This window comes from Eufriesea mexicana, unplaced genomic scaffold, assembly GCF_001483705.2.
Source record: "Eufriesea mexicana isolate 0111107269 unplaced genomic scaffold, ASM148370v2 scaffold7569, whole genome shotgun sequence".
Lineage (NCBI taxonomy): Eukaryota > Metazoa > Arthropoda > Insecta > Hymenoptera > Apidae > Eufriesea > Eufriesea mexicana.
The window spans coordinates 540,834-561,003 of record NW_016915373.1 but is presented as its reverse complement, the minus strand read 5'-3'; the positions used below and the strand labels follow the sequence as shown (position 1 = coordinate 561,003).

The window sequence follows — 20,170 nt, the reverse complement described above, 5'->3', positions numbered from 1 at the left end:
TTCCGCATCGGATCTACTTCGACGGTTACAGCGTGATTCCGTTTCTCGGAGCATATGATCTTTTAAAAGGAAATTCTTTATGGTAATATTACCTTCTCGTTGATATTTTATTGTTATAATATTTTAGAAGTTATATGGATTTTACGGGGTTTATAGATCTAACCACAGTGGCTTAAGATTGTTCGAATGGAAGATAAGTAGTGCTGTGAAGGAACGACAGGATCAATGTGCGTTTGGGGAATAGAGAAGCTAAGACTAATACGGAAAGGATTTTAATCTCAAGACTTTTAAAAATTATCTTCACATAGGTGAAGGTATATTTGAAAGTTTTCTATGACTTTATAAACTAACATTGTATTTTAGCTTTCCACGATTAGGGGTTGTTAGTACTTGAAGTTTCCAGGTATGTCTCGCTGTTAAATTGTAAGTACTAAGTATCATACCAATAAAGGAATGACCCCAATTGACTAATTTCGATTATAACGTAATCCTGTAGGTAAAATAGTAGCAGCAATGTGGTCGTAATAATAAAATATGAAATGCAAGTAATAAGTAATTGGAAGAACGCAAAATAATTAGAAAATTATAATTATAAAAGTACAAATAAATAACTAGTTTTTTATCTTAATATGTACTGTAAATGCATTGTAAAAATCATAGGTATATATACTGAAAGATACTTATTATGGCGAGATATCTGCGTGGTTGACTAAATAAATTGTTATTAATTATTATTCTACATTATATACATCGCACTAAAATTATTAATTAAAAAAAAAAATCTTCTGGTCAATGGGGATTAATGTTAGAATTAATTTATTGACCAAGTAGTCATCTCACTATGATAAGACTTTCCTAAAATGTAGCCTATATTCTAATTAATAGTTATAACACGTATTCAGATACATAATTTCCTAATGATAAGGTTCTAATGATAGGACCCAATGCGTTACAACTCTACAGTAGCATATTACAATCTAAATCTGCCAATTGGGGTTCTTTCATCTCAAGTATCATACTAACAATAAGTATCATACATCAATGAGTCATATTGTTCCCAGAGGAAGGTAACTACAAGCGCTAAATCGAAACATCGCAATAAAATTCTCAATGGCTTATTCTCGAATGTCTAATGCAGCAACAAGTCAAAAGCTTGCCTTTAGACAGAAGGAACGACAAATATCAGTTTACTCGACGAACGTTTGAGACGTGAATTGGTGTCCTGAATCATCACGAACAATCCGATCTGTCATGACAAAGTCAGAACCGTGACATATTCCAAACTAACTCTAAATTTCATTCTTAAACAGCGAAGGAACAGGAGACGATCCTCACACGAGACACCAAAAGCGAGGCTAACTCTGTATAATTATCCAAGAACACATGCATTCATTCTAAAATTCCATGCACATTGTACCAACATTGTACGAAACAAAACTAAACGATGGGGGAAATGTGTCACGTGGTCACGTACAATACGGATCACCATCCCATTTGAATTATCGGCCTATCAATAACAGGCAACTTTTAGGTAAGCGATCAGAATTCATTTCCATGCGACAGAAATTCTACATACACAGTTTGCTATGAACGATTCGATCGATCAACCAAAAGTTGCCTAAAGTAAATGCAACTTTAACACAAACACCCGTCTGTTCAGCCATATACGCCCGACCAGTCCAATCAGAATTCCAAGCAACCACAACCGGAAAAGCTCCGAGGAACGCTAAAGTGCGGACCTACCGGCGAACAGCATCGATAGATTGGTGAACGCCGTAGTACGTGGCAGTTCCGCGGCGGTGGTCCCGCTGCTCTTGAGGTCCAGCATCGCGCGGCAGGTACCCGTGTGCCGGCGGCCGCTGGGTACGGCGGCCTACACGGGAGATCGTTCTCTGTTGAGTCCAGTCACGGCACTACGAATGTCCAGGTCGGTAGTAACCGCGTCGATGACGAGACAAAATGGATGGTCATAATCAACTGATATCGTAGGGCCGATGTACAAGCGATTTTGGCGAAACTCTTAGGCGTGCACGGTATCGGCCAGCTTCTCGATACTGAGGACCGCGACGCGACGGATCGCGTTGAATCTACGTTCGAATTTACGGTATGTAGTTGGTTGCGCGATAAGGGCGCCGATCATCTTGGCGACCCGCTCTGAGTGACACTGGCCGTCGAGAGCGTCGAGACGCGGTCGGAGGCAGACGTGAAATCGTGCAACTCTGTCCCCGCCCCTGATTCTCGTTGTCAGAGGACGAGGGTCGAGGATGGTCACGGGGGTTGGTTCGTTCGCGTGGTAAGCTGGGCGGAGTTTACGGTCGGACTTACACCTCCATACCATGGGGCGGATGAACGCTTGCGCCGTGAAGGGCGAGGAATTGAGTGGGGTCGAGGAAGAGGAAAGGGTGAAGAGCAAAGAGGGTTGCAACCCCGAGGAAGAGGGGTTCTCGAGCGAAGCACCAGGTTGCTAGGTGGCCGGGCACGAACGTACCGGACCTCCTGCACTTACCGACCGGCGTTGTCGACGACGTAGTTTGCCCCGGTAACGACGTGCCACCGGTTCCCTTCCGGAACAAACCCTCTGTGGTAACGGTGCCCGTTTAGAGAGAGAATGGTCAGGGAATTTTGGCAGTAATGGGCCAAGGTGTTTCCATTATTCTTCGGCCTGGACGTTCCCTGCCGTCTTTCTTTTCCCTTTGCGTGTCTTATCTTCGTTTTGCTTGGGTCTTTGTACGTTCTTGTTTCTCCTTTCTGTTTTAGTTCTCTCGTACTAGGTCGATGGAAAACGGGTGGATGCAACGGGCTGAAGGTGTTTGAGGATTTTGTGGTGGATGAATCTTCGGGACAGGTTGTTGCCTTTTCTTCCGTTTTTCTCATTCACGAGTAAGGCTGAAGGGGTGCGCAAAGGAACGATTTTGATATGCCATGGGTACTTTAAAGAAAAACATATTTCGTATTCCAATTTTTTATTACCTTCGTCAGCTTATGATGCATGAATGCAAAATCTTTATAATACTTGCTTTATTACAGCCACTTCACACGACGCACCGAGTTTTACCTGTGCACATATTAAATAGTAGAAGTGTTTGGTGGAAATTAATAGGTTCCTTATTTTCAAATGAATTTTCTCATCACATCAACTTTCTGTATATATCTGAGTTTCTCATAATTTACATAACATCTCATTCTACCCGAATACACCTCTGGTCAAAATCGTTATCGATCTTCGAACATCGTTTTAGGCGTAGGATTAAAAACATGACAGAGTAGATAATTGAAATTTTCGAGTAGTTTCACATGTTATAAAACCATCGATTTGTATCGAAACAGAGGGGCCGTAGAAATCACCTTTTAATTTGCCACATTGGCCGGCGATCGATGACCACGCAGATTTCTCTTGTCAATGGATATCGTTTAGCCGGGCCGGTATTTTCGCCGGGCAAATTATAATAATTACACTGGCCATACCGCGGCCAACGCTCGCGATGAGAATTACGCGATGACCCCGTTATTAACGCAATTTGCATTCCGTTGCAATTACTCCCTTGCCTCTGCTCTCTCCTCCCGTCCCTCCTCCCGCAGGTGAGGAGAGGCGGGGCGGAGTGAGCGCGGTATAACGTTCACGGTTATTTCCATAAAATCTGGTTTGCACCGCGAAAACATGAGGCTGTCTTAATTAATTGATTATTTACCGCAATTATAATCCTGACAAAGAAAGTTTACGATGTTACACGAGCCCGAAACAGCTGGCGTGCTCGCGTTCGCATGGTATTTTATATTCACGACGCAAAGGGTCGAAATGTTTTGCATTTACGAGCGTGGAAATACTGTCGATTAATAGAACGAGTTTTCAACGCTTATTGTGGCAATGATGGAATTTATTTGCACCCAGTCAAGAGCGTTCGGATCGGGTTGACAGGAGTCGTGGATGAACGGTGGTTGGTCTTGAGCACTGGAGATCCCGCGAGGATTGTTTAGTGGATTGTAGGAATATTCGTCACTCATTCTTTCCTATCGTTAGTACAATTATCGTACCAGATTTTGTCTTGTTTGGTTCCACCGAGTGAGACTTTGAAAAAGAGGAAGTTTTAAATCGGTTATCATTGTTATATTATTTTCGTATCAAATATAGTTTATCGTTAATTTACAAACCTATCTAATGATTTAATTCTCTTGTTTCTTCTCTTTTTTTATTTTACCTCCTTTCTTTTTTCTCCCAAAAAGTACTTTATTAAGATAAAACGTGCCGATTTCGCGTCGACCGATTAAAAAGCCATCAAGACGATCGATTTCGAGGCAGGGCTTCGAGGAATATCGTGGAACGGGACTGAGAGGCAGGACGATGAAGTTGAAAGTGGTCAAGCTGCGTGCGTGGCCCGTGTCGATGGCTTTGGTTTGGCCGCTTATGTCCGTGATTCACGCCACCAGGATATCCCGTACAACCGGAGGCCGGGTAGAAGAATTATCAGTCGAGACCGTGCTCGTTAGACGATCAGTCGATCATGATTAAATATTACAGTCATCGTTCTACTGCAACTTTATCCTTATTAGTCTCGCCTCGATAGATGTAGTAAATTGACGACGATAGGATCAAGTTTGATATACATATATGGGTTCAAAATAATTTCAGTACTTTTGTAAATACTTGTAAATTTAGATCCATTCCAATACCTTAATTTGGACACGTTCCAGTAGAGTTTTTTACTTATGAATTCAGAACATTCTTATTATAATACCTTAATTTGGACTTATTCCAGTAGCTTTGTACCTATGAAACCAGATCAATTGCATTTATACCTCTGCACTTATAAATCCAGATCGATTCCAGTGTCTTTGTATTTTTACATTCAGAACGATTTCGGTACTTAATATTTTACTGGATAGGATTGGAATGTTAATAGAACTCGTAGGTAGGAAGATTCATGTTGCTATAAATGAATTCGTATACAAAATAATTATCATTTCTTTCACTTTGGATAAAAATGAAAAATAATAGTTTTGTGTTTGAAAATAGAAATTAAAAACCTTTCCTGTGAAGCGTTCCACTTTCTCAATGGTCACCTGAAGGCATGATTTAATTATGATCGATTCAGAGAGTCAATGGCGCCTGTTCGCTAAAAATTGGTCAGTGGTTCAGATGTTAGATAAACGTAGGGTATATCTAGAACGGAAAATCAGTCCTTTGAGGTAATTTTACTTTTCTAATCTTATATCAGAACCTTTTCTGTTTCCTATGATTTCGTGCAAGGGCTGTGTACTGGAGCTTCCTAAGCTGATGTGATCGACGAGCGTCGAAGATTGAAAATGACCTAAGACGTTGCCATCGTCAACTTCTATTAAAGTGTTTATAACTATGGTACACGCTATGAGGACACTTTAGCCTCAGGTATAATAAATATTTTCTAGGTGAAAAGATTTCAAGATTTAACATTTAGCTTTAACTTTTCAAAAATTACCTTTTACTAATCTTCAATTCTTTGGACAATCTCTATTTGCTTCTTAATTATTAACAGACAAAATTTTCTAATTATATTAATTGTTATAAATATTGTCAATATTCAATTTCCAAGTCATCAATAAACATTTTCTTAACAGGATTTTAATTATTGTAATTTGCATATACTAAGTTTGAGTAGACATTTTAGGTCAGTAGTTGTAATGTTAAAATACACAAGTATATCATCTGATTATTTTATAGAGTATAAGTATCATCATTATCATAGTCATCATCATCATCACAAGTATTATAATTTCATTCTCTTCCTAAAAACAAAAAAGACAAATATTCATTTTTACTTTACTAGCCTACCATTCTACTCTCACTGAAACCACCCCAAAGCGACATCCATTGAGGGGCGACGATCGACGTTCGTCGAAGGCTGAAAAGTGGCCAGTGAAGCCACTGCAATATAGCTACAGCACCCATTAACCGTTTACAGCCGTGATTCACTGGAAACGGCGTGGCGAGGCGAGACTAGGTAAGACTGTCTGCAGACGTTGATACGCTTGTTTTACGTTGACGACTCCACGTGCTGTGAGTCGAATAAAATTTATTTCTTATAACATGTAAAGTGTTAGGATTTGACCATAGATAAGGATTTTTGTCGGTAGAAGTTATTGGTTAATGTCGATTGGTTAATGTCTCCAACGTTGATATTAAAAATATTCATAATTATCTAATCGATATTATCAACGATAATACATACCATATTATATAACTTTTATGTATAGGTTTCTCTAAAAAAGATTAATTCGAAAATCATTTATTCATGGTAACCTACAAGTTAACCTATAAAACGTACATACGTAGCTTATTTATATCATATTTTCCATTTTAGCCCACCGGTTAAACGAAACGTTTCCATTAAAAGTCCTACAAAATCCAAACATGAATATGAATTGTATATCTCTATTAATCAAATGCATGTTTACCTGTATTAATCTTTCAAAAACAAAATTTTCCAGTTGACACATTGTTCCAAATGACATACAAATCTGTAGATTATAATATGTTCGATTACGTGATATTTGCTAACGAATAGATATAACGAAATGTAACATGAACAGCATTTCGTCCGAACAATGCTTAAAATGTACACACACACGCGTGACGGCGTTTCCTCAAGCATCCTTTCGAACAGGAACCCCCTGACAGGAGGACACGCGCGCGCCACGCGACCGCGTGCGGCCAGTGGCGCATTTAACGCGCGATCGCTCTCGAGTATCCGCGTGCGGCTCGGCAGGGGGAAGGGGATACGAAGGGTATGCTTCTCCGCGACAGTAGCTCCCTCTGAAGAATCTACGTTCACACACGTCGCTCGCGTACCTTCGTCGCGGTCCATGGACGTCGGATGTTAGCGTGGACTTCTGTGATGGGAGTCGATTTTAGGCATTGTAGGGTTTGCGATTTATTACCGTGTGTAGGGAGAGAACGGAGAGAAATGGATTTCGGACCACAATCGTGTCTTTGATTCACCGATCGAGTTTCATCGAATGTCTGTAATATTATTTTACTTTCGAGTCCTAACGATTTGGAGGTTATGATACACGAACAGATTTCTGACGTAAGATCTACGTAAATGGGATCTAATTTGACATGTATATTCGATCGATGGATTGTAAACACACTTTAATACAGTATTAAGAGAAGGACAATATGAATAAAAGGTCATTTATTTTCAGGGAGATGGTTAGACATATGAACCGAAAGTGTACATCTAAATATGACATACGTAAATAATAATATTCAAAGCCATATGATGGAATAATTAGGTATTTAAAATTACGTTCCTATATTTTATTAAACTTTTGAAGTAGTTTAGTCAATTATTACGACTATTAGCTCCAACTGATTTTATCCAACGATTCTCTATTTTATAGGATGTTAAAGGAAATTATTTGCAGCATACTTGTGACATGACGTAAATATAGTTATTCAGTAAGTAATAAATTTGATTATTCCTAAATCGAATAAAATCGCTGATAAGACAAAGAAATTGAAAGTTTATCGAAAGTACGTAATCTCCTTTTTTATATTCGTCGTAACAACGTTTGGCGTTCGCTATGTCGAGATCACGTGGTACAGTGGCATCATAAGAGGAGGGAAGGAGCGAGCGAGAAACGTTGGCGTGTCTAGCGTCTATTGACCACCCCACTATGCATCGTCGGAGTTGAATTTGAATAATGAATATATTAGCACGTTCAGCCTGTCGTATGATTTTGATACAAATCCTTGAGAGGCAGAGTTATAGCAGACATATGGTGAGTCATTTATGACGAACTGGCCGGATGTGTTTCTTATATTTAGAAGTAGAAGCAAGTGTCACTTACATCTATTTACTCTCATTAATCCAAACGTTCCAAAATAATGAAAACTTTATAATAGGGCCTTAACAGATTTTCAAGGGATCAGGAAACTTTGCCCTTTTAAGTAAAAAAAGTTTCAAAGGTGGTTATCATCTGCTTATTATCATATTCATGAAACATGCACTAAATTTAAACTAATGAAAATGTATTAACTATAATTTCCTTTGAAAAGTTTTTTACAACTCTACGTGGAGAAACTCGAGTATTGGAATTGATTTAGATCTATGACAACAGTGGAACAAATGCATAGTTCGTATTTAGTAGTTCATTGGGATTCCCCATCAGCTACATCTTCCATTTAAGTAGTAGGAGTCCACGTTCAGGTAAACAGATTGGGTCTACAGAAATCCAGTTATAATACATTCACTGCTAAGCGTAAATGTCGCTAGATTTTACTTTCAAGAAGGTGCTGTGAAGTATTGCATTGACTCATGTTACCGAGTAGTAGAAAAATTTTGTCTGTCAACGTGTTAGTTGCGTTTGTTAATCGAATACCAACCGAAATTTCGTGGTAATGGGGTCCCACCAAAAATACAACTATCGTACACCCTCCTGCACCCACTAAAACGTCAACCAAACATCGTATCATCCACCGCTAATCAACTCTTCGCCTATCTTAATTCCTTAACTTCTCTATCCCCCTCGAAGAGCCTTCTCTACTACCCAGGACCCCCCTGTCACCTCATCCCTATCATCGTGCACTTCCCTCGTACCCCACGCAACCACCCCAATTGCCTCGATCAGGCCAGCGAAAGCCCAACTATATCCTAACCGTACGAGTACCACCATCCCGTCTCGATCGGATGGGACTGCTAGGGGTCACTCGAGAAACGTGGTGAGCAGTCGCAACGAGGACGCACGGCAGGAGTGGGGGGTCGGTACTAGAGACCGCGTGCCGTGATTCCCCGCGTGCATTATCTTGAGATACCGAAGCGGCGTTACCGTCGCTACTTCGCCCGGTATCGGCGCTGGGGCGACGAGTATCATTGTGCCGCATGAAACATGACAGGGCCGAGCTATTGTACGCGGAACGCGTAGAGCTACGAGGTAGGGAACGGAACGACGAGGGAGCCAGTTACCCCCGCTACGTTTCCGTCCGCGCAGGGCCGACCATTCGCCACCCCCTCGCTACCCTTTCCCACCATTTTTCCTTCGTTCTTCTGGGTTCCGTAACACGATAAGAAGCGTGTCAGTTTTGTTGCGTTTGCGGACCGTGGCGGGGAGAGACAGGGGACATTTAAGCGCGCGACGAGAGATGCCCACTCTACTATCCCATCCGCTGATAATTCTTCGTATTCAATTTGTACAATATGCCGAAGCAGACGCGGATAGCCAAACGTCCTGAATCGAGTATTCTTGCGGCTCGAGTTCTTAGATAAGCGTCTCGGAAATTGGGTTCTAGGGTAAGATGCACCGACCTTGTAGGGATACCTGTGTTTCTCCGTGAATTGTTTCCTTCGCTTTATTTTCTTCCAGGGTGCATCTCAGGATTCCGTTGCAGGATTCTAGTGAGAATGGGACTACTGGCTGGTAGCTTTGACTCGAGGGTATCCAAGAATATCTCTATGAGAAGACTGTGCTACTAAGCAATAATTATGTTTTATTATACAAAAAAGTAATATCTTTTTTATGGTGGAATGGAAATGGAGAGAAAGAGTTTTGCCAAATGTGATATTGACTATTTTAATTTATAATATGCAATTCCAAATTGGGAACATTATTTCGTATTGAAAAGAAAAAGGAAATGGTACTGCTTATTTGTCAAATGATAAAAGACAACGGTATAATATGTAATTATACTTGCTGTTCCATTTAAAGAACGATGAACCAAAACAGGGAAAACTTGGTCGTGAGTCTTCGAAGAGGAAAATAAAAAAGTTTGTAATATTTTCTGTTAACTTAAAAACTCAGATATTTTTAACTACCTTCTACCTCCATTTTCATAAAAATAGCTCCGAATTCCCGCGACGGGTAAACATTTCGCTGAACTCTTTTTGCTGGATTGGAAAGGGGACACGGAGGTCCGAATTTATGAAATCTTTTGTGGAGTATCTTTGCATAGCATTTTGAAGTCCGATGCATCCGTAAACGCGCTCCTGTGGCATGTTTACCGACCTGCACCCGGCATCGGCACAAAGCCGAACGTTTGCGTTTAGAGGAACCCCTGTTTCGATCGAATCTCTCTCTCGATCTCGATACACCCCTTCAACTTTAATTTAAACGCTTCTACATTATCATCCTCATCGATTTCATCGGTTTAAATTATACCGTATAACTATAAATATCGCCTTGATATTTAAAACTTAACGCAATTTCAACTTTCTTACTCCAAGAATATTTTCAACTAAAAGTTTCAGTTTGTGAAGAAAAATGTCACACTCATCGCCCGATCTATTCATACAGCAACTTTGGTTACTTTTCCATCTTCATTGGCGAGAATAAAATGGAATAACTAGTCAGGGATTCCCGGCGACTCCGAAATGGCGTCAGTGTAGTGCAAAGGTTAGATTTCAAACTTTTATCTCAGTTTTATCTTAGTTTTATCCTACTTATGTTATCACTGTATAGGAAAGCTTCGAGATAGTCTGCTAACCTCTTACGGAAAAAGCTTGGAGACGCTCCTAACCTCTAACGAGGAAGTGCGAAGAATTAGGAGGAGGCGGAAAGCAAAGAGAGGTTTTCTTCGGGACGATCAGAATTCGGCGCTCGATTCAGTTGGGTTGTTAGAGACGCATGAAGGGCGGTATCAGTGCGAAGAGTCCGTGGGGCGCGGTTGTAGAACCAAAGGCCATTAATTACGTTACGGAAGAACGCAGACGTTGGTTCAAACAAAGGACCCCCTGCCCAACCACCGATGTCGAACTTACCAATGCGAACGTTATATCGTTCGTGCACGCTTCGTATATCCAGCCTAATTACGGCGGATTTGCATATCTCCAGTCGCGCTGGACCGAGCAACTTCGTGCTTTTGTCCCTGCCAACAGGACTTCCGCTTGCATCCGCTCCATTGCTGGCCGCGGAAACGCTGGCTAAGAGACCCGTTCCGATAACATCGTGCTCGTTCGAATTTCGACATCTTTCTCGCGGCATGAGAGGGATAGAGAGAGGGAGAGAGAGAAACGGAAAAGGACGGAAAGAAAAAGAAAAGAAAGTAAAGAGGAAAGGAGAGGAAGCGAGCGTACCGCGAAACAGGATGTTCCATTCTGTGCACCGGCGAACGACGGGATGAGTGGAAGTCAAGAAACGGGCACGAAGAGTTCGATGGAACACGAATAAATGAATAACGTAGACGGGAAACGCGGGTGCTTTGGCGCGTGCATCGACTGGGACGTACGAAAGGCGCGATGATGGGGGTAGGTCGGCCTAAAGTCCCCAGACAATTCGACATTTTGCATCGGCCGTGACAAAGGGTTACACAAAAGCCGTGGAGGAAAAGTTAGAAACAACCACCGCGGGGTGTTAATTAAGTGGAACGACGTGCACCAGCGACGAGGCTCCAGGCTAAATGCTGTTGCGATTCTTCTCGACGTTTCTCCAGCAAGATGAGTTATACCATCGCTCGTCGAGTCACTGGAGGTCTTAAACGTTTTACTAGGACTAAAAAGGTGTATCCCAGCACCTAAGACACGCACCTACTAGAGTAGCCTTATCAACAGACAAGTCCCAAGATTAACGAGACCCCTAAAAAGTGTCCTTTGTTTCTGCCACAAGACCGTGGTAGGGAGATGTTCGAAGACACCACTAAAGTACAGTATGTCGTGAAAAACAACGTGTCATGGGGTTTCACCTATTCACGAAGAATTTACACTGGGAGAGTTACTCGTGGAGCCAGTCGAGGTCAGACGAGGCCAGACGACTGTGGCCTGGAACGGCGTAGAGGGACATCTCGCGCTCCGACGCGTCGAACCGGCTCTAGAAACCGGAAGTGGAAGTCGGAGGATGCGAATGGACGCAAGGACCGAAAGAAGGGAAGAGAATCGGAGGAACGAGGCACGGAGATAGGCGCAACAGGGGCGAGACAGGGACGACGGATGAGGATGATGGTAGAAAGAGGGAAGGCGAGATAGAAAGGAGAAAGACGTGGATACGAGAAGAGAGAAAGGACGGGATGGTGGGTGGGGGTGAAAAGACGATAGGAGAGTGGAGAACCGAGTGAGCAGAGGCATCCGCGCGCTCATTTCCGTTTCAGAGCCGTCGAGGGGGATGAAAAGGGGGCGCTAACTCGCGAGATATTAATTCCGTGTTAGCGCTAGGAGGGTTGCAGGGGCGAAAACTACGTGCCGAGGGGGTGGGCAGCCCTCCAGCGTCTCTCATCCTCCGTCACCGCCGCCTCCTCCACCCTCGCAGACCATCCTCCCGACCACCCTTCTACCCCTCTGTGGACGTACCGTCAGCGTCCACAGGCTGCCACCCCTGCGATTCCGGCGCAACCCCCACGTAGAAGAGCCGGCTTGCCGGCGGGAGGCGTTACAAATCAGAGATTAGCCATAGTTAACTCGACTTGCGCAGTCAAACAGTTAATCAATAAACGATTATTTACATCGTATGCCCGCAGCCGGCAGCGGCGGCGGCTGGCCTGGTACACGCATTCGCCGCCGAGCATATTTCGTTCTTCCGTGAGCGGATTGCGCTAATGGCAATTCGCGAGTATAGGATACGTATACGATTGCGAGACGCTGTTTTTCCATTTCTATTACGGAAATCTCTACGGCTCCGATGCTTCATCTACGAAATTTTGCCATGGACATCAAGGAATAGTACGGGTAGGGTTTTAGTTACCCGGATCGTGTTATTCCGATCATCAGGAATGCTCGGTCATTACCTTGCGCGTTACAGTTCGTCATTAAAAGTCTATTTCACGACGGCACCTGTTTTGTAAGGCACTGTGAACATGTAACTACTAGGATAGCAAATCGAAGATTGAATTTACTGGAGGACAGCACGTGATATGTGCACACTTTTACTGAAAGTCGATTAATGCGATGAATCCGTTCCAGATTAATCACGGTATATGACACAAACATTGAGACATATTTGATTCGACTATTTTTCGGCCATTGTCACGAATTACATTTTATGTAAATTCTTCTACCGAAAATGATTACACCTGCGTCATGTTGTCCAAATACTTGACAAGATTTTGGTCTAGTCGACATCTTTTATGCGAAGACTATAAAGCGAAGCCTTTGCTGAATTGGTTCTGATCATTAACAATTGCTGTGCCTCTTCCTAGTGTTATCAGAGTGACTGACTACTTCCCAAGCACAACTTAACTTAATCACACCTTTGAATCCTGCAAGATGACTCTAGATCAAACCCCAAATTCGTCTATTTATCTACAGATGTGTCATTTTAATAGAGAAGAACCTTCCTTGGTAACTTGCTTGCAGATGTCAGATTATCTGTGCCTTCTGTGTACTCCTTACAAACAAGGGATAAAGATCAGTGATTTGTGATCATCCTCTCCTTTGGATTCGACTCATCCAATTAATCCAAAGAAGAGAAACTGGTGTTAGCCAGCCAAACTTTCAGATTTGGTTTGCTATTTCTGTCCTACGCAAATGCTAAATTAGACGCAAGCTAACGACAAGATTAGACTTCTATACTGATCACCAGGTGACCAAGTGAACCGATTGAAGTTCTAAATGCAAGAAAGCCAGGGAATAAGTGATTTCTTTAACGGGAAGTGATTTTCTAGCAAATCCGAGTCGACCTAGCGACTAATTCGCGATCGCCGCGAAAATAACAGCGAACCCCACCGTTGGGAGTGGGGTGTGCAGTGGGTGACCATGTAGAAATTACTACTATCGATCCCGTCTGTGTACCGGTGGTGCATACGCCGATCAACGTATCGTATCTGCTCCATAATCTAAATGACGTATATTCGCAGATTTTACATTCAATCTCCATTTGGTGGTATGCTCGTGACGCTCGAATACTCGTTATCTGTGACCCGTAAAACGAGCCCCCGAGCCAAACTTGCGACGAGGAATGCATCGATCAGATGTAGCAGCCACTTTCCCGGCTCAAATTTCATAGGTCCCCGTGACACGTGATTATTAGGTCCAAACCTAACGAAACAATAATTCTCTAAAGTCCAAATCTCGGATTAACATGTTCGAATTCTGTTGGACATTCGATTGCTAGAAACCACGTTGGTGGAGGTGTATGATCAACGTGGACAATAATGGGTAGTCCCTGAACAGTGCCGCTAATGTAGGCGATTCAACGTTAGTCAGTTGATGTTTCTTTTAAGGATGTCCGATTATACAAACCAATTTGTGATATTGAATCAGTACTATGAGACGTTGCTCGCATATAGTTGGTCCCTTTGTCGACTATTCCACTATTCACACCTAACCTCAAATAACAGGACAACAAACTGTTTCGAACAAACACGAATGAAAGTAAAAACGTAATTGGAATGCGAAAAATGATTACCTTTCTATAAAAAGATAAAACCAGTTTCCCCCGGTACATTCGCAATGTATACAAGAACAAATTCACCGATACAGCAAGATGTATCTCTAAAGGCAATTCGTTCTCCAGTCGAGACTAATAAACATTCGTACAAAGTGCTTTGTCGTCAAATGTGACGTGGCTTAAATATACTGGGGCTGATGCACGGACTAGCCCATATATTTACAAATACCACATACTCCTAAACCCAGGCGTGAAAGACACCTATGTAGATGCGCCTATACTCGAGAGTTCTCGTCCGAGCGGCTCCCTCTCGCAGCAACCAAACGCAACCGAAACCTACCCACTCTAGGAGCCTCCTCCCCCACCCCAGGACAATTCAATTCTCGAAACCTAACCCACGAGACCATAACCTGACTTCCCTCTATCCTCCACGCGATACCATCGCTTGACTCTCCCCCGCTCCTGTTTCAATTCAAAGAAGACGGCCTTGGCTGGATAACGTTGATGCACGAGCAGAATCGCTCGGATGTGTCGCGAGCGATCCCGCGGTTCTCGTCGCCAGAGAAGCATAGGTGACTAGAGCGGAGACCGGTGATGGTAACAAACGACGACGAGTGGGGCAGTGAAGGGGTGGGGGCGAAGGTAGCTGGATGACTGGCGGCGGAAGCGTCGTCATGGCAACGCATCGATCAGCCACCGCCACGCGGAATCGAGTCGAGCCGAGGCCACATCACACACTGCCGGCCGCTGTGCGACGCTGGGGATAGATACACGCGTGTATTCACCGACACGCGGCACGACCGGTGTACACGCATACCAAGCGGACGTGGCCACACGGACGGCACATCGCGCCGCATTGTGCGCGCCACACGCCTGCCTTAATTCGCGAAAGCCCTAGGCAACTTGCCTCCGTGCGACCGATACCGTACCACGCGTGGTGGACGTTGGTCTGGTTGGCTACGGTCGATCGGGCCGGAAGCGGGAGAAGAAATCGCCGCTCGATGGTCGAGGTCAGGGTTCTCCTACAGGTTTGGCAGGCTGAATGGACGCCATTGGTTGCCAGCCGTTGAATCGCGGACGGAGAAAAATTGTTGCATGTTGGCAAAGGTGATACCGTTGGGGACTTAGATTGGTATTGTTAGTGATGGTATGTCGCTTTTTCCTAGGAACCCTGTCAGTGATTCTACATGAAAAAACAAATTGAAAATAAAGAATTAAATTTTTTCGTTCACAGCTTCGTTATTGAGAAAATTGACGTTGAATATTCACTGCGCACGCGTGCGCTCAACTAAGGCGGATGCAGTGTCAGTATACCGGCGTATGCAGTATATATTCAAACTCGATTTTATCCATAACGAAGCTTCGAATCAACAAATTTTATTCTTTATTTTCCATTTGCTTTTTCACGTAGAATCCCCTCTCCCTCTCTACCAGGTTGTACTGCCACGCCTGGGATAATCTGCATGTATATGTTTGGATCCTGACTACGATGAAATTTTAAAAGATTTTCTGACATTACTTCTTTTTTAAATATATATATGACTAAAAGAATAAGATCTTTGTTTTGGTCTCGATAAATCGTCCTTGAAGAAATTAATGGACCATGTGTTATGGTCGACTAGTATAGCTGAGTGTCTCTGTAAGCGGTACTAACCATTGTATTAAGATCTTGAAGTATCCCACGCAATAAACCCACGCAACCCCTTCGCCTGACAAACCTACTCCCACTACTGGGAACACCAAGAAACATCCTTCGGTGTCGGCGACCAAGTTCAAACAAGAACACCTGACTCCGAGTGATCACGTGATCTAGGTCTATGAAAGAAAAGGTGTACGGGGTCCGTTCGACTGCCACAGTTCAGCAGCTTCCGGTGGGCAGCCGGAACGGGTGTTACGTCGAAGCGGCTGTCGTTGGACGATCGATCCTCCAGGCCGGAGAAGCAGCCGTCGTCGTCGTCGCCGTCGACGACGACGACGTCCCAACCCGCGTTCCCTAGCCTTCCAGTTCCGAGCTTGGACTGAATACCACTGATTGTCCTCCGCTTTCTCGCTCTATCGCCCTCTTTTCCCTTTCCTTCGCGCCGCGTCCCCTGTTTCGCGCTCTTTCTTTCTCTGTCTCCTTCCTCCTCTCTCCTCCTTTCTTTCTCTGTGCCGTTGGAAAGCTCGAACCTCGGCTCTCCACTCGTAACCACCCTCATCCTCTACTCCACTCCACCCGAAACCCACCCCGTGGCACCCTATCCTCCACGGTGCCGTGCTACTCCTACCCACTCCACGATAATGATGGCAATCAGACCCTCAGAAAGGATTTCAGGAAATTCTCTCGCCTTTTTGTCGGCAGCCAGGGCGGAGGCGGACGCCACAAACACCGGTCGTCGTCGTCGTCGTCAACGTCGTCCTCCTGCCGCCTCCGCTACTAGTTATAGTCGTCGATCCGCTTTCTCCTCACGGCTCCTTCTTCTATCACGCTTACAGTCGCTATCCCTGATGCGTCTTCTCGATCGCTAGTCACGACTGTGAAGAAATTTATATGTTCCACTGAGCTACATGCCTTTGGGTTCCTCTTCATAGCTTGTATTCTTATAGTCAGTCGATTTTCTGTTATAATCGCGATAAGATATTTGACATTACCTTCTAGTCACGTGTACACATTAATCGAAACAGACTTATAGTCACCGCGTCCAGATTTGTTATAGTCACGGCTTGATCGTGCTAACGAGTTCCTGATCATATCTTTATGGCATTACTTGTGGTACTTTGGTATAGTCTAAGAATTTCTTATTATAGTCATGTATAGTATCCAAAAATTTTACTGAGGTTATCGTTATAGTTACTATTTTGTGATGCTCTTCCTATATGAATCTTTCATTTCATCCACTGTTTGAATTTTTGTTATAGTCACCGTTATTTCTGTCATAGTCTCACTGAAGATGATTACTATATGTACCTTACACATCGATTTTGATTTTGATTTACTATTTCGTTATTTTTCCAACCCAATCACGCACGTCAACGATTTCATTCGCAAGTTTATCGAGTGTTCCAGGAAGACCAACTTACTAGCGGCGATAAAACGCAACGATAATTAGTTGCACCCCAGGACAGAAATTAATCACTTGTCCGTGCAGCGACTCCACGGAGTCGCAGTTCTTCAGCGCGCCATGAATAGGGAGTTTCGTAGCTTGTTACACGTTAATTCCGGGCCATTTTCGCGAGCACCGCGCGAAAACAACGAAAGCAACCCTCTAGCAGGGGAATACTTGCTTTAGAGAAAGAAAGAAACATTCATTTTCTTTCCACCCCCTTATTTTCCTACTAAATATATTCCATCCGTCTGATAATTGCGGGGTTAACGATCTTCCATTTATAATGATCGAAGAAGCTTTTAATAATCGATATTATAAATTTTTCATACCAGATAAAATTTAGAAAACCGACATCTCGGTTTGCCTCATGTCCTGCTCTTCTTCTTGTTCGAATTCATTATTTTTTGGAGATATTTGATGTCAAGATTTACAATGGAACACTGCTTACACCTTAAAATGATGTATAAAAATGGTATAAAAATTTTCCAATATTTGTAAAAATATTTGATTATTTATAGGTATGTTCGATTAATATTTAACACTATGTAATAATATGTAATAACATCAATTTTATGTAATAAATATTTAGTTAAATATTCCAGTGCCATTGCTATAAAGTAGCACGATGTGGCAAAATTCCTGGTCGCTATCATTTGGTGTGGAAGATCGGCCGTTTCCGTTCGTGACAGAGCTACTTAGAAGGCAAGATTTCGTGTACTCTGGAAGGGCTACTTCAGCGTATTTACGTGTTTGACTATGTGTTCCGTGAATCGGAACACAGGCCAGAGGAAACGCAATGCCATTAGATCGATTCCGATGCCCTTTATTCTCAGCAATTCTGCTGTGTCACCTTAATCTCGTTTCCACCGTGTAAATCAGTACGATTCGATATTATATCTAATCCAATTTGACTATGAATACTTTATCATCCAAACATCGCTACTTATTGTAAGTGCAAAACTTTTTGTAACTAAATTCACATTGATCCACATTACCTAGTTTCACGAGAAGTGAATAAGACGTCCGTGTTACTAAAAGTCTGAATCTTCTCAAAATCTGCAACCAGATTTTTCAGAATATTCTCCAGTAAACCAAACTCCAGTTAATTCTATATTCCATAATACAATTATTTCCAGAATATCCTCAGCTAGGCCAGAGCTCAACCTACGATCAGACAAACTCTATATTCTAACAACATCCTTGTCCAAATCCGATCGTAAAGACCTGATCAAAGGACTCCAAACCTCAATCTCGCAGAAGGAAAATCAGTAATGACTAATGACCTAAGAACAATTCCGATGAGGACAGACACAACGGATACCAATGGCGTTAGTATGCAGAGACTTCTTTTATCTTTGCCTTTTCAGAAACGAAAGGTTGAGGTCGCGCAGCGTGATCTGTTGCTCACGCTGCGTTGGTCGCCAACAATATCGACTGGGAGCGAAGAAAAGGCCGAAAAAGGGCCTCCCTTTTTTCGCTCACTCCTCCTTTATCGATGGAACATTAAGCACACACGATAACGCATGATTAACTGGCTAATGACTTTCTCCCGGCAGCCCTCCCGCTGCTTCGGCCCTTTCCTCGGGGTGCCGCTTTCGCAGAATCATCGCCGTGGGGTGGACTGCGCCCCTCGCCTTTTTCCCGATAAGTGACAGACGTTTCTTGTCCCGTTAATCGGTTGAATAATTTGTCCGTGATAAATATTCCTTGCCTGGCTTGTCGATAGCTACGTGAATGGACTTCCGTCGTCTACCTATGAAATGGTAATTAAAGATTACAGAAAAAGGAATTCTGCTGAAATTGTCATGTTTTTCAGGTTATGAACATTACTTGGGTCTTTACTTGATAAAGGATCGAGGATCGATTTATGCATCATCTAATGGAGATAGGTTCCCACGTGTCTTCACAGTGAAATTTGGAATAAGTATTGTACCAGACTATTGTGGCCAATCATACGTCTCGTGGTACTCGTAAGACTGTAAAAATCGTTGTGATGAGAAGCATATATATATATGTAAAATTTGAACTTCGATTTTCGACATTTGGCAAAGAAAATACACGACGTATGGTTACAATTATACTTTGCGTAAATCAAACGTAATTTTCAATTGGCTTATAATCATTTTTAAAGCGAAAAGGGAGCTGCAACTGCAGAGATTCGTCACAAAACGCCGACTCGGATGAGGTTAAAGGTAGTTAGTACTGAGACATCTATCGTGATACGAGGTGACTAAAATAATGGATGATTTTAGAAGACAGTGCCATCTGTCAGAAGATCCTCCGAATTTAGGGGTAGTTAGTCGCTGGTCGTCGGTCTTGGTATTGATCCGAACCACTTGCAGGGGAACAGAGCACGAAAGTCTCTCGTAACCAGACTTCCTTGTGATCTTCTTAACCGATCATCGTTAATAATTTTCTTCGCTATTCTATCGAGATAAGGTAATGGTTTCTCATATTTACAGAGAACTTCGAAAGTTGAAAATGAACGAATTTTAGTAAAATTCTCTTGCAATATTTTTTATTTACATAAATAATGGCGGGAAATTTAAAAAAATTGTTAACCTCAATTGACGAAATACGATCTTGACTAATATACCTTCATCATCGTATTTTCTTTTATATTATGTTATATATTTAAAACTTCTTTTAATATATATATGTAACTTGTAAATTGTAACTTTTCAGCATACCAGACTCTTAAATCAGTCATATCTGCTAATACACCACCAAATCCAAGATAAAGTAACAAATTTGACAACGAGGCTAATTTTTAACCTCTTTTATCTCCTACAAACATA

At 42.7% G+C, this 20,170-nt stretch overlaps 1 protein-coding gene across 3 annotated transcripts in view; it reads right to left on the bottom strand.

Annotated features, from left to right (window-relative positions):
* Ets65A (DNA-binding protein D-ETS-3) overlaps positions 1-20,170 on the bottom strand; it is a 52,135-nt gene that overhangs the window by 20,220 nt on the left and 11,745 nt on the right. For 2 of the 3 annotated variants that reach the window (XM_017907346.1, XM_017907345.1), the window contains exon 1: positions 1,744-2,143. The exons of the other annotated variant lie outside the window; for it this stretch is intronic. In XM_017907346.1, coding sequence (XP_017762835.1) covers positions 1,744-1,828 — 85 coding nt within the window. In that variant the 5' untranslated portion in view covers positions 1,829-2,143. Of the gene's footprint in view, positions 1-1,743; positions 2,144-20,170 lie in introns of those variants that run through there. 3 annotated transcript variants of the gene reach the window in all.